Source organism: Oryza brachyantha, chromosome 4, assembly GCF_000231095.2.
Source record: "Oryza brachyantha chromosome 4, ObraRS2, whole genome shotgun sequence".
NCBI classification, from domain to species: Eukaryota; Viridiplantae; Streptophyta; class Magnoliopsida; order Poales; family Poaceae; genus Oryza; species Oryza brachyantha.
This window is the reverse complement of record NC_023166.2, coordinates 11,827,504-11,842,933: the sequence shown is the minus strand read 5'-3', so window position 1 is coordinate 11,842,933 and position 15,430 is coordinate 11,827,504. Positions and strand designations below refer to the sequence as shown.

Here is a 15,430-nt window from a genome sequence, read left to right as displayed (position 1 = left end):
GCCGCATCATAGACGACTTTGTTGAGCCAAACTGCACCAGTTCCAGTGGGTTTGGCTCCTGCTGTGTGCTGTCAGCCAAAAGGAATCGCAGCAGCAGCAGCAGCAGCGACCAGCGATCGATCAACGGACTCAAAATTTCTCTTCAAATGAGGTGAAGGGTCGAGCTAGGAATGAACTTACGACTGAATCACATCACTGGCTAATCTCCGGACCAAACTAATACTCTTTCCGTTTTATATTTTATAATATAAGATGTTTGACTTTTTTACTGTAATGTTTCACCATTTATTTTATTTAAAAAATTATGAAAATATTATTTATTTTGCCTATGACTTATTTTATTATCAAAAGAATTTTAAATACGACTTGTCATTTTTTATATTTATACTAAATTTTGAATAATACGAATGATTAAATGTTATAAAAAAAGAAAAATCGAACATCTTTCGTAACGTTATGAAACAGATGTACTACCTCTTAAACTAATTAATGCACTCTCTTGTCGCGAAAGCGGCACATGACATGCACATGCGTAATCTAATCGGCTGTCTGATCTGTCCCGCAATCTACTCAAGTACTTATCCGAATCCGATTCGGACGGAGGCTGGCCTCCGCTTAATTTACTCGCGTTCTAGATCCCCTTGTAGCCGTGCTAATTGCTACTACTAATTGCTAAAAAGGCGATCGACCACGGCGATATGATATCATATAAAATAAAACCCCGGCTAATGAGCGAGCGAGCGAGTGCCGGTAGTTATCACGACATAACGCAGCTCGTTAACCCCCAGCATGAGCTGCTCAAGGGGCCGTCCTGTGTTTTTTCATAGAAAAGAAAGTTAAACAATATATTTATAAACGAAAAATAATGTGTAAATAAAATCTTTATATATGTATTTTTAGTTATCTATAAAAACTAAGCCTAAAAAATAAACTACGATAAATCCTAAAATCAATTTCAAATATGATGTTGAAAATTTAAATTTTGACTTATAAAAATAATCAAAATTTTATAATCAGAAGCAAAGAAGATAAGGGCGCAAGTCGGCAAAAGCCTCACACGCAGTACTCCAGTCGAGGAGTGGTACGTAGCTGCTGCGTTCGAACCCACGATTCAGCCGTGTCAGCCTCATGCAACATGCGCGCGCACCGATCGTTATCTGCGGCCACTCTTCCGCCGGCTCTACGGCCACAGATCATCATCAACCCCTTGCAGCGCCCAAGGGTTTAATTCGCAAGAGCGAAGGGAGGAGATCAGCTGTACGTCTCGCGGAAACCCCGCGGCCGTGTCTCAATCCCCTCGCGAAAGCGAGAGCCATTTCCAACCGCGGCTCGCGCCACTGTGACGGTGTGGCCGGCTCGCCCTCCTCCTCTGGTTATATATACACGCGATCTGCTGCGGCGTTCTTGGAAGAGAGGAGGAAGAAACCGATCGAAGCTGGTGTAAGAGAAGAGCTAAAGGGTTTTTTTTTTCTTCGGGTGTTGTTTGCATGGCGAGCGTGTGGGCGCAGGGGACAGGCGTGGAGTTCGAGGTGAAGGTGGTGAGGGTGGCCGGCGTCGAGGCGGCGCCGGATGGGAGAGGAGGCGGCCTCTTCGTGAGGTATTACGTTCCGGTGGGGGACGGGAGGCGGCGGATCCGCGTGGACACGCGTGAAGTCCCGTGCGACGGCGGCTCGGGCGACGCGTTCTGGGGGGAGCTCGCCCGCTTCGAGCGCCGCGGCGGCGGTGGCGGTGGCGCGCGGGAGTCGGTGGGGGGCGGGGTCGTGTTCCAGCTCCGGTGGAGGCCGCGCAGGCGTCCGCTGGCGTTCCTTGGCCTCGGGGTTGGGAGGACCGGGAGGCCGTCCTCGCGTGTTCTGGCGCGGGGCGAGCTCACCGTGTCGCCCGCGGCCTCCACGACGCCGGCGCCGGCGTCTTCGGGGACCTGGCTGAGGCTCTCGCCGGCGTGCCGCGAGCTGAGCGGGTGCAAGGCGCCCAAGCTGCTGGTCGAGCTCAGCGTGAACCACGTCGCCGCCGACAACTACGGAGCCGTGAAGACGGGATCGCCCGGCGGCGGCGTCAACCAGCACTGCTGCAGCGACGGCGAGCGGTGCGGCCAGTGCGGGTGGATCGGGACCGAGGAGGACATGTTCCTGGCAGCGACGTTCACCCACGAAGAACGATCAGTAGCTTCATCGATATCGTAGTTCGTGTGACGCTAACCTAACTCACTGTACTTCACGTAATTCGCTAATATATCATCTTGCTTATCTACATCTCTAAATTAAACCATCACTTCGCTGATGATGATGATGATGATGATAAACAAAAAACTCTTGACGAAGAGGCAAATTTTGCCATGGAATTTTGGCATCATAAATCAAATTATTTATAATATCGTATTGGTTCAAAACTGATATCATACGACTACTATACATGATCCGTTGTCGTGAACTCGTGCCGTTGGCTGGAGAAGATCATGACCGGTTCCCGAGTACCAACGGCGTGGACTATTGTTAATTAGCCCGTCAGCTGCTGCGTCCACTCGCGCTCGTACGTACGTTCGCGGCTGCGCCGTACGTGCGTGGCGGCTGGCCGGCCGGCCTCGGCTCGATCGACGGCCGCGTGTTGTCTGGTCCGTACGGTGGTCGACCATGGGCTCCGTTGACATCCACACCGATTCTGCGTTTACGAAATGGACGGATGGACCAGGTCCGAACTAGCCTCCTTCCACGCCAAATGTAATGTTAGTACGGTTTATGCTATCAATCAAATACCATACATTTCACACTCAAAACTTCAAACACGAGAAAATGATCTTATGTGATATACACGTGACAATTCAGTCAGTTAAACGTAAATAGTAAATAAAAAAATAGCATGGCTCAGTTGTTAATGTTGACTATTCATATCCCTTTCTTTCCATGCGCTATTTCTGGCTTCTCATTTTCTTCCTTCATGCCGACCAACTCTCTTGCACCAACCACTTCCTCTCCCTTCCTAACACTCGCTTCCCTGATTCTTCTATGTTGCCTCCAACAAGCTCGTACCTCCACCCATCCTTATCAGCCTGACGTGGTCACATGTCTCGGAGGACGGAGGGTGTTGTCGCCGATGAGGTCAGGCTCGTCAACTCAATATTTGACGTCGTTGGCTTTCATGTGAAGAGACACTGATGACCCTAAGGGAATGGATATGACATGATTGTCGAACTAAGCATCGAAAAAGAGAAGGAATGGAGCGACAATAGTACGTCCCTCACGACTATGACAAACCAGTGGAGAGCAAGGCAAAGGGACGATCTATAAATTGTCACCGCTGAGCTCGCACATTGGCCTATTCTCGTCCGCTCAATGTTGTTGTTATCTTATTCGATCTCGTTCTCTTCGCCTCATGATTACGATAGCTTTGTTGAGGTCGAGCACAAAAAAAGAGGGTGCTTTGGTTGAGACTCACCTCACTGTTGACAGGGTCACATGCGAAGGCTGATCACATGGATGAGGGGAGGAGGGGGGAGGCTAAGGCCTACCTCATCATTATCTGCATCACCTATGAGGTTGAGCGTAAGGGATATGAGATAAGCACCGATATGTGGGTCTTTAATTTCTTTGATTTTTTTAACTTATTGGATTGGCATGTAAAACATGAGTTCATGCTGGAATTGCTAGCTACAGTGCAAAATTTGACAAGCAAACGCATCCTCACAGCTGAGTTAAACACTTTCACAAAAAGAGTCCTAAAAACCACCATCAACCCACACCCATTCCACTAGAAAACTGAAACATATATCCTATATCAGCTACCCCTCTTGAGCGCACTCTTCGTCCAACTTGCGAAAGACCCAAAATTTCTTCCTGAAGCTCTTCAATCATCTGCTCCATCAGCTGCTCTTCCTTGTATTTAAAAATCATATCATTTCTTTTCCTTTTCCTCTTTATTAATTTTTTTTTCTATTTTTACATATATATATATATACATACATATGTACATGTATATGTATATATACATGTGTATATATATACATATATACATGTATATATATATACATATATATATATACATGTATATATATATATATATATATATATATATATATATGGCTTGGATTGATTTTTTTTTGTCCTTCCGAGCCCACTGGGACCACCCGATGGATACACTCCTTCAGTCCTTCACAAAACCGTTTGTTAACTAAATATCGCTTTGGGACCGTTTCGTTCGCTTTTGTCATGAACTATTTGAAACACAACATAACTTGGATAAAACTTTTAGAATGACATAATCCAGTTGATTTTTCGATAACTCGACCGACTTATCAAGCGGTTTGTCATCACAGATACGGCCCAATACGGGCTGTGTTATCTCACCTGTGAATGACCAACATGATGGTGAGATGACCAACGCCCGCCGACTTGCGAACACTCGACCGACTTATTAAGCAGTTTGTCATCTCGAGCAGGTACGGCCCAATACGGGCTGCATGACCTCACCTTTGAATGACCAACACAATGGTGAGATGACCAACGCCCGCCGACTTGCGAACATGTTCGCACGTATGCCTTCGCTCGATCGCTCCAGATTTATTTATTTATTTTTGCACGTATACCGCTGTACATCCTTCGAATTTATACCTCCGTCGAGGACAGGAAACCGATGTTGCAGCGCGTACCTGATGCGGGGTGCGTGGAAGTAGTTTCTACGTACACATATATACGTTCATCCGTCGCATATAGACGTTTATCTGTCGCTTATATGTCATCTAAATAATCTCAAAAAATAAAAAAAAAGATGATAATATAGTTTAATATAAGTTATAGCATTTCATATAAATTCAAATTCAAATCCAACTTCTACATGATGTAACAAAAATAACAAAAGTAATTATGAATATTCGTATACTTAGTTTCAGTTTATTTTGTTCTTTTTGCTACAACTTATAGAAGTTAAATTTAAACCTACAAGTTTATAGAGTGATATCACTTATATTAAACTATCTTTTTAAATTTTTTATATTTTTAAATAACTATTTAAATAATATACGAGTGGATTAAGAACATTCCCACAACTCATCTAAATTTGGTTGTCTATATCTTTATTTAGATGATTATCTAAAATAATTTTATCTTTCGTATCTTTTTTACTCCAACAAATCATTCATATATGATATCCTTCGTGTTTTTTATAACGAAGAGAAAATATTTAAATATAAAATTTTTTTCTCCTAATATAAATGTTGCTAGAGCTTTTTTTTTTATCCTTCGTCATGTATTTTCAGGATCCCGGACGTGCGTACCACGTGCACGCGTAGCAGCAGACACGACACGATCCCGTTTCTTTTACTTCACTAAAAGTGGGGCCCACATTCAGAGAGAGGAGAGCGCGCGGCCGTCGATTTTTCTCTTCTTCTCTTTTTTTAAGGAATATTAACCGGTTCGCATGCTCTGGAACTCCGAGCCACGTGCCCACCGGCACCTCGGCCGCACGCGGGATCCTCTGCGCCCCGAAGCCCCACCCGTCCAAACAACCGAAGCCTCACGCGGCTGCACGCACGCGGGCGCAGGGAGGGACACACCGTTCAGCAATCAGCACGGACCTCCCCCGGATCTCGTGCTCCCGCCGCTCGGCTCCCCCGTCGAAGCAAACCCCCCCCCGGTCGTGCCCACCGACAAGTGGATCCACGGTATTCCGGGCCCACATGTCGGTGAGACGTAGGTCACTGTTTCGGTGACGCGGACGGGGGGTGCGGCTGCTGCTATAGTAGTAGTGGTGGCGCTGCTGCCTCCGAACAGCAGTGGCGCTCGCATTTTTTTTTTGTTCAGCTCCGCGAAGAGGAGGAGACGACGCGCGCGGCGGTGGTGGCGGCAACGGCAGCGGGGGGTGCAAGCAATGGAGAGGGCGGTGCCGGTGAGGAAGCCGCACACCTCGACGGCCGACCTGCTCACGTGGTCGGCGACGGGGCCCGACGCCGCCTCGGCGGCCTCGCCGGCCAACTCCTCCCGTCCCAGCCTCAAGGTAAAATAAGCAGGCGCGAGGGAGGGGGGGCTCGCCTCGCCGTGTTCGGATTTACTTTTACCGCTTCCTAGTATGTGCGATTCGGCTGACCTGGGCTGGGTGATGTTGTTTGGTCACTGGTCAGCCGGCCGGGGGGATCACGCCGGCGATGTTCGGCGCGCCGGTGAGCGAGGAGGAGGCGGAGGATCTGAGCAAGAGGTGAGATCTGGGGTCCCCGCCTGCCACATTCATTGTGTCGTCCCTGATCTGATCGATCTGTGATTTCGTTGTACTGTGGTCCTGATATGATTAGCCTGATCTGGCATTTTTGATCTGCGAATGTATGCTCTCTGTTTGAATGCATCAGCATTTCGAACTTACAAGGCAGGTTGGGTTTGTTGCTAAGGGTTTAGGAAGAAGTAGCAGCTGAAAGAAAAAAAAAAAACGCTTTCGACTCCTTTTCAGGGTGGTTTATTGGAGTAGTCGCTTGCAGGTGGTGGTTGGTTTGTTCATGTGACGATGGACCGTGTCCGTGTGTACGTGGTACAGTGCAAACATGAGATGTTTACTAATGTCCAAATTTATGTTGCTAGAATCCAAGGTTTAGCAGTACAAGCAATGATGCTTGAAAGTGATTTGTGGTCAGGCAAACGGCAAATGAGCGGTTCAAAATTTGGATATTTCTGCCGTGGGTGCCACAAATAGACCAAAAATTGTAGCTTAATAAGTGGAGTCATGTGGAGCCTGACTGTTTGTTCTGACCTGCAGTTGTGACCGTGCTGTTACATACTCGATGTTATTACTTCTGTTAATTGCAGAGAAATTCACCTGTCAGAATTTTGTAGAGTACCATGACTACATAAGCCCTTGTTGGCTGTTTATATGTGTATGTTTTTGGAAAACATTAAACATTTTTTACAATTTCTTGGAGGTCTACTTCCCATGGTGGCTAAATTATGGTAGATGTTCTTTTTTATGCACCTACATGTTCTAGTTTATCGACCTTTGAGTGTTCTTGCTTCTGCTTGAAAGTTATCTTCCTGTGGGCCAAAAGCTTTGTCTTGAAATTATGTTTTGCATGTAAAGCTCCTGTTGAATTTTTGCACTTTTTTTATTGTAGTGCAGTTAATGTTATCTACTGCTTGTTTTAGTTTTGCCTTTGGTTTCATATGCCATGAAGACATGAAGTTAGTCTGATTACCAGTGCTTGTGTCTAGTGGTAAAATCAGTCAAACACCCTTTATTCATATACTATACTTTTTGAAAATACTGTGCATTGAACTCTTAACCTTGTTGACCTATTATAGCGAAAGAAAATTTTGCTCGGGCTCAAAGCTAAAAGAAATGACTGGAAGTGGGATATTCACTGAGAAGAGTGAAAATGGTGATTCAGAGACTTCAAATCCTGCACAAAAAACTTCTGTGAGGATGTATCAGGTATTTCTTTTTTTCTTGTTCAGAAACATGCCAGTCTTCCTCCATTTTGTTGAGAAACATGTATTTCTCTTGTTTGTACTATTCTGGCGGCTTTCAGTATTATTAGTATTTTATATTATGTGCAATTGATAGATTAATAAGCAAAGGCACACTTCATACTTTTGTTTTAAAAAAACTGCTCTTCCATACATGAAACTAGAAAAAAAAAGAGGCACATTTGAAGAGATGCCATATTTTGTTTTGGTTTATGTAATTTTATTTTAGCAGACATCAATGTCCCTATAGATATATATATATCTTTCTCTTGGGTTGATTGTTCAAAATCTCAAAACTCATATTATTTCAGTAATATAATTACTAATTCTTGGATGTACCTTCTCATAACAGCAAACTGTAACTGGAATAAGCCAGATCTCATTCAGTGCTGACGGAAGTGTTTCACCAAAGAAGCCATCATCACTACCTGAGGTGGCTAAGCAGCGAGAGCTTAGTGGTACACTGGAGAGTGATGCTGATGGTAAAATGAATAAGCAGCGATCTGAAGCCAAGAGCAAGGAGCTCACTGGGAGCGATATTTTTGGTCCTCCTCCTGAGATACCAGCAAGGCCGTTGGCTGCTCGCAATATGGAGCTACAAGGAAATCTAGATTTTGCACTTCCACAGCCAAGAAGTGTCCACACATCAGTGAAAGTATCCAATGTAAGTGACATGAATATGAATATCCTGTTTATGTTTCTATCCTATCTATTGCGTACTGTCCATTTTTGACAGGAAATCAACCAAGCGCATACTATAGAAAAACAGTACTTCAGGTCTTGAGTCTTGACATATGTTTATAGGATAAATTTAGGTTTGGCAAGAAAAGATAGTTTTTTAGGTTTGGTCATACATAGTTCAGAATACAAATGATGATCCTAATCAAGCACGTTATTCTTGCAATTTCTTTTAGGGTCTTGTAGTTCTAGTGGTATTATATTTGATCGACAGCTACTAACATAATTTTGAATTTTCATTGCAATAATTCATAATGTGCACAGTACCGTTCCCATTTGACATGCTGCTTGATGGTGCTTATTTGCTTGCCTCCTTACTAAGTAGTTGTCCCGTAAATTTTGCATAGAGATATTGCAGTGTGATGACTGATGTAATAGCTTCAATTCAAATAAGCCACTAAAACTGTTTTTGTTTCATATTGGTCAGTATGGAATTTCAGGCTTTTGTTGTGGATTATCGATCAATCTTTCTTAGACTGACTAATTCACTGATGAGATATGTGAAAAAAGAATTCCTACCACTTTCTTTAGGGTACTACTACACAAGGGACCTTTTCTTTTGTTCCTCTTGGGTGATACAGGACATCCACACCTAACCAAATAGGTGTACAGGGAATGGATGCTCAAAATTCAAATTAGGTTGCATTGGTATAGGTGTAAGGCCGCGTTCGAAGTGCGGAGGATAAGTTAACTTATCCCTGGCACGGAAAACGTACTAATAGATTAGTACATGATTAATTAATTATTAATTATTAAAAAATATAAAATAGATTAATATGATTTTTTAAAACAACTTTTCTATAGAAAATTTTTGAAAAAATACACCGTTTAGTAGTTTGGGAAGCATGCGCGCGGAAAACGAGAGGGATAAGTTAACTAACTGGAACCGCTGAGCGCGGCCTAAGATGCATCAGCTACAAATAGCAGCATGATCTGATATTCATATTTGATAGATATTTGGCTTGTATGACATTTCATTGACATATGGCAACAATGTGTTTGGTATCCACCCTGTTAGCACGAATATCTCACCCTCTTAAATCTGCATGAACTGAATGTCTTCGTAGCCCGCTGGAGGTCCAAGCAACATCACGTTCAGCGAGGAGCCTGTAGTGAAGACGTCAAAGAAAATTCACAACCAGAAGTTCCAAGAGCTGACAGGCAACAATATCTTCAAAGAGGACGCTCCCCCTGCATCTGCTGAGAAATCTCTCAGCTCAGCAAAGCTGAAGGAGATGAGCGGCAGTGACATCTTTGCTGATGGAGCGGCTGCCCCCCGAGACTATCTCGGCGGTGTCCGCAAGCCCCCTGGTGGCGAGAGCAGCATTGCACTCATCTAATCGCCGTAGACTGTTTTAAATCTGGACTGGCTAATTACCCTCATCGCTGAAGCCGTGGCATGTGCTCTTCCTCTTGGCACCTGGTACTTGATCAAGGTTGAGACTTGAGAGCTAAGACCTTAATTATGCTGGATATCTTAGCCCTAATATCATGTAGAGTCAGCAGAGTCTGACTCAGCTTATGTGCTGTAAACTTGTCTTGATCCTATCTATCTTCTGTTACTTATGTATTATTAATCTCCTCGGACTGAGACTATGTAATAATTTTTGTTGGTTCATTTTTGTGAGCCCATGGTATAATCAGGAAATAATGTTTGGGCTTACATCAAATAGTTTTATTTGAGTTATGCCAAAGATAATGAACCTCTACAGACAGGATGGATATGCCGATAATGTTTGGGCTTACAACAAATAATTTTATTTGTGAGTTATGCGAAAGATGGAAAAAAAATCTCTACAAGCAAAAGGATGCAGATGAAAGGGAAAAAAGATAAAATGAGTTATGCAAAAGATAATGAAGATATCTACAGACAGGATGGATATGCCGATAATGTTTGGGCTTGCAACAAATAATTTTATTTGTGAGTTATGCGAAAGATGAATAAAATCTCTACAAGCAAAAGGATGCAGATGAAAGGGAAAAAATAAATGAAAATGGGACGACTCCACTGGGGATCGAACCCAGAATCTCTGGTTCCGTAGACCAGCGCCTTATCCATTGGGCCATGGAGTCTTTGCGGCACTGAATTTAATTTTTCTATAATTGACGATATCAATCATTTTTTTTTGAAAAAAATTAGGCATAGAGGATAGTTCTGAATTAATTAATTATCTTTATACAGTTTTTGGGTCTCCATTAGGAAACTCCCATGAACATATTTATTCTAGAGATTCATATGAATCATCATATGACAAGTTTGCACTCAGGTAATGTAACATACCCAAGCCCGTAAACCCGAGAACTAAATTTAACTTAAATGCATCATGTGGTTGGGAGTGATTTTAATTGTTTTTGGATCTTAATCATCTCATCATCACATGCAATAATAGACCTAGTTTCACAAAAATAATTAATTTGGTATTTATGTGCATCCAAAAATTCTACAAAAATTCTGAAAAATACCTTGATATGTCAGAAACCAACCCACAAATTTTCATAATTTTTAATTAAGGTTTGATAACTATTTGATTTATTTTAATCTCTCCGAAAACCTGAAAAAACTGTTAGTAGATTCAAACTTGCTCTCTTCGAAAAATTTATTTAAAAACCTCTTTTAAAAGTTTTGTTTCAGCCAAAGTCTTCTACAAACTTTCTTCTAACACCAAGAGGAGTGGCACACGCTGGATCGCTATCTAACCATTTCTTCTCATCCTCCAAAAATCCTTTGCAGCCAACTCTACTTGACTTAGCCTCCAAGCCAGATTTCAAATTTCTTTCAATGACAAGTGGGCTCCACACCCCTAGGACCCACATGGCAGCCTCCCACTCTCTCCTCACAGCCTCCACCGCCCCCCATGGCCAATGGAAGCCCAAGAAATCCCATCACAGCACCAGCCACCTTCTCTCCCTCTCTCAGTCTTTGTAAGCATTTCGTCGAACACCTGGCGGGCGTCTTCCTTGGAGTGGAGAAAACAGCACCCCTAGCTTCCCACCATGCCATGTCGGGCCTTCTCCACGAAGCTAAGATGTTAGCCGACGCTGTTGATGGGTCTAGACACCGTGTCTCCATATCCATCGTCCACCTCGCGCCATTCTCCCCAATCACCACCCGGGTACGACTCCATTGAAGGTAGACGAGGCCGTTCCGACCAAATCACCGCGCCTAGACCAAATCTCCTCCTCCACTACTCTTCCACGGCACGCTGCACACGTCCTGACGCGCCCAGCCGCCCTGTTCCATCGTCGCACGGCTCGAGAACGCAGGGACAGAGCTTAGGCCATGGACCGAGCTCACGGGCACCGCGTCCAAACTCCACCTTTAAACCAGCCCTCGCGCCAGCAGGCTCTCCTACCTCGCCTCTTCACGTTCCAAGCGAACTCCGGGAAGGAAACCCCTTGGGATGGCCGGAACGCGAGCGCCCATGTCGGCGCCGGCGAGCCCACGTCGCCATTAATCTCTCCTAGGTGAGTCTCACGAGAAACCGTCCGCGTCATCCTTCTTAGCATCCCTCAGTGAACCCATTTTACCCTTGTGCTCAGACGAAACATCACGCCGAGCTCATCCGTGCCTCTTTTGCCCAAGAAGCAATCTATCGAACACGTGGTGGGCGTCACCGACCTCGCCGCCGGCCAACGTCTTCACCGCTCCCGTGGACATCGTTTCATCCGTTTCTTCGCTTGGTGAGCACCCTAGTACCTTGAGACATCTCTGGCACTAACTATTTTGCACTAACCGAGCCCTTGCTTGCACTAACCAAGCCACTACAAGCACATGCATGGCCATACCTAGACATGTCGTCGCTGTTGCTCGTGTTCCATGGGCTACGGACCAGCATTTCCCTCACCACCACCACTCACGGATGCACAAGGACCCCCTCTACATTTTCTCTTTTGCGCTCGAATTGATTCGGGCCACCGATCGTCGCCGGCGAGCTGAAAATCCAACTCACCCATGGCTGCCCCTTGTTTGAGCCGACCAGGGACCTCCTTCGGAGAATTCGACTAAAGCTAGGGTCCTATCCGAAAACTGCCTAGACACATATGCCTTTCTGCAAAACGCCCCTCACTTCAGAAAACGCCATTCACTGACATGTGGGCCCGGCTGAAATTAAATTTTGAAAACTGATTTCTATTTTTTTTAGCTGAGAATGAGCAGAACTTCAAAATTCTGTAGAAAATTCATTTTAAGTCCGAAAATTGTGAAACTAGTTTTGTTAGATCCGTGGAACTGTCAGCTATTTTAGAAAAATATAAAACTTGGTACTTTTTGTACAAACTTTTTCTTTATTTTTGTTTTTCCCTAAATGTCTCCTAGAGCTTGTTAAATCCGTAACAAATTGAAAATAGCTCTAAAAATTATGAAACCACTTCTGTTAATTTTCTAAAATCATGCTCTGTAACTTTGTAAAAGTAATTTTCTTCACTTCTGTACAAAAATGTTGCTTAATAAAACTTAGCCCTTTTTAAACCTTTTTAATTATTAAATGCATATCTCTGTAAAACAAAGTGATAAAATAAAAATTTCTTCACTAGAGGCCACCTGAGACCAGCACACACTCACGGCATAAGTCTCATGCATTTTCATGCATTTTTGGTTTTTATGCATTTTTGTATTTATCGTATACGCGTATTTTGAATAGAGGAAGAATACGTCGAAGAAGAAGAGGGTGAGTTTGTTGAAGACCAGGTTCAGGTGTTTGCGGACGAAGGCAAGTCAGCCCCTCCTTTGACCACTTTGATCCTATGTTTTAATGGGCTAAATGATTCTATTGCAAACATGCATACGTTAGCTAGTATTAATTTTAGAAAAAGAAATTTTATAAATATGGGAATGGTAGATATGACCAAATTGCTGCATAACCTACCTTGAAATATTGAATCCTTGCTGGTTGTAACCATAGGGTGCTCTTGGATACAATTATTGTGTTATTTGGGATTATGCTATGCTTATATTGCCGCTATATGCTTATATATTCGGTTACCGCCTTACAAATTACTCATTTTTGATAAATGTTATATGTGAAAAAGGTTATTTTGATGCTGCTGGACAGAATTTTAAATGTGTGAGTATTGTGAATAGAAAATGGAGGAAACTTGTTTTTTTTGACTTGGGCGGCGAGTGGTGTACATATGGTAATAGATGTGCACCGATAGGGGGAGCGTTCGCCCGGGTCGATTAAGGACCTCACTCTATGTCACCAACTAATGAAAACAGTACAAACCACATGTGCTAAGTATGGGCTGGCCATAACCTATTAAGTTGTTTAGAGTTTAGCCTTGCATCTTGGTAGGCCAAAGAGTATGAGTTACCGGGTTTTGGTAACTTATCGGAACTTCCTATGGTTTGTGATGAAGTTTATTAATGACTTGTGGTATGTGATGATTTGAGCGGGCAGTCTGTCCAATACAACGGTGCCGTGCCTCGTGAGGGATTCCGGGTAGGGTTCCTTACGGCGCTAGGTTAAAGCGTGGGCCCGCTACCTAGTGGCGCTACTTTGCTAGTAGCGTGGGTAAAACACACATCGGGCTGGTGCAAGGCTAGACAATAAACAATGTAACGGTTTTGTTATGACCTCTAGATCACACTCAATGTGTAGAGTGTGGTGATACCGACGGGTATCGGACAAACTAGAGCGATCCATATCATGTGGGCTTAAAAGTTGTACAAACTCTGCAGAGTCTAAAACTAATCGATTAACCGTGCTCACGGTCATGAGCGGCATGGTGAAGTGTCATGAGTATAGTTTGTGATTTTGATAAACTCTTGTGAACTTGGAAAATTGTTGAAATGTTTTATTGGTGAACTTAAGTAAAGTTCGGTGAATGGTGATGATATGATGGTAAGTGGTGATGATCTACCTTGAGAGGTAGACGCGTGTTATTTATTTATTTACATTACAAGTTTTACTCACCCTATACTATTGTAAAAAAAAATTCCGTTGAGAAAATGTTGTGAACTAAAACTGGCATTTATGCAAATTAACCTATACACAGCTTATCCTTGAGTATGGCCAACATGTAGCATGCTAGGGTTGTCACCGACTTGCCAGTACATTAATTTGATTAATGTACTGATTTCTTGTTTTCTTTTACTTGTTTTTGGTTCAGACCCTGCTGCAGGTATTGACTGTTTGAATGAGGAGTTTGATGCAGCTTGTGATTTCCAGCATGGTTCTAACTAGGGATTTACCCTAGCCGGTTTGCCTATGGGCTTTTGGGTAGCACGCTTACCGCATGAACCAATATGTATGGCTTGTCGCCAAGTACTACTTAGAACTTATTAAGACTATTTATGCGTTATGCTTAGAACCACTTATAATTCGGATATCGTGCTTGAGATGAGTTATGTGAGACTATGTTGCATTCCTGGGCAACTAGTCCCACATGAGGATGGGTTTGAAATGGTTGAGATAACCGGGGAATATGCCTTTGTTGAGATCGAGTCTCTGGTGTACGCTTTTGGTTGCTACCATCGAGTGGTTGACGGGCGTATGACGTAGATAACTGGCGTGGCTATTCCAATGGTTATGTCTTCTATTTCATATCCGATGGCTTAGAGCCTTTGTAGTGCCCTCTTCAAGACATGTCGGGGTCTGCGATGAGGTTGGATGGTTACCGTAATTATTTGGGTTTAATTTGAGGCCCCATCCATCCAGATATTTCGCGCTGACATGTCTCAGAGCATTGCACCACCTAGCCTTTGGAACGTCCTCACAGGTAAGAATCTGAAACAGAACACTACTAAATGGACTTTGGATTCCTTTATCTGTTAGATTTCGAACTCCTGTAAATTTACAATCTTCGATCACCTAAAATTGGGCATTTCTAATTCTGAGAAAATTATCCGTCCTACGTAATCTGCAAGTTTGGTCTATTTAGCTACAATTTTGTCATTATATATGGTTTTATTTTTCTAAGTATTGAATACCTTTACATGTAGTCTTATATTTTTTTTGAATTGTAAATTTACTTTATGATTAGATTGAAATAATTTATTATCCAAACTTGTGTCTAAAAAAGGAAGAACTTTGTTTAAATAATAGAGGGACTGGTGATAACTATTGGATTGTAATTCAAGGGATAAAAATGTGAATAAAAGTTTTGAGATTTCCAGTCGCCAAAAAATGTAGACAGATTCTTTCGTTTATATGTAAGCGAAACATATTTTTTGCAAGAGAAACACAAGCGTATTCAACCATGTCATTTTTAACGAGATAATGGATAATCCAACCTTTGCTTCAACCAAAGCTACAACCATG

At 43.1% G+C, this 15,430-nt stretch overlaps 2 protein-coding genes and 1 non-coding gene across 3 annotated transcripts; 2 read left to right on the top strand and 1 right to left on the bottom strand.

Annotated features, from left to right (window-relative positions):
• The first annotated feature begins 1,417 nt into the window (after positions 1 to 1,417).
• Positions 1,418 to 2,399, top strand: LOC102706374. The gene has a single exon (XM_006652292.3). It carries the CDS (start codon positions 1,488 to 1,490, stop codon positions 2,178 to 2,180), a length of 693 nt encoding a protein of 230 aa, XP_006652355.1. The 5' UTR covers positions 1,418 to 1,487; the 3' UTR covers positions 2,181 to 2,399.
• Positions 2,400 to 5,759: 3,360 nt separating this feature from the next.
• Positions 5,760 to 9,798, top strand: LOC102706094. The gene is made up of 5 exons (XM_006652291.3): positions 5,760 to 5,982; positions 6,107 to 6,180; positions 7,269 to 7,398; positions 7,786 to 8,097; positions 9,239 to 9,798. The coding sequence occupies exons 1-5, from the start codon at positions 5,857 to 5,859 to the stop codon at positions 9,509 to 9,511; spliced, it is 915 nt and encodes a 304-aa protein (XP_006652354.2). The 5' UTR covers positions 5,760 to 5,856; the 3' UTR covers positions 9,512 to 9,798.
• A 373-nt stretch (positions 9,799 to 10,171) lies between these two features.
• On the bottom strand, positions 10,172 to 10,244 carry TRNAR-ACG. Its single transcript has one exon. It is a non-coding gene; the product is annotated as a tRNA-Arg (tRNA).
• Positions 10,245 to 15,430: the final 5,186 nt, after the last annotated feature.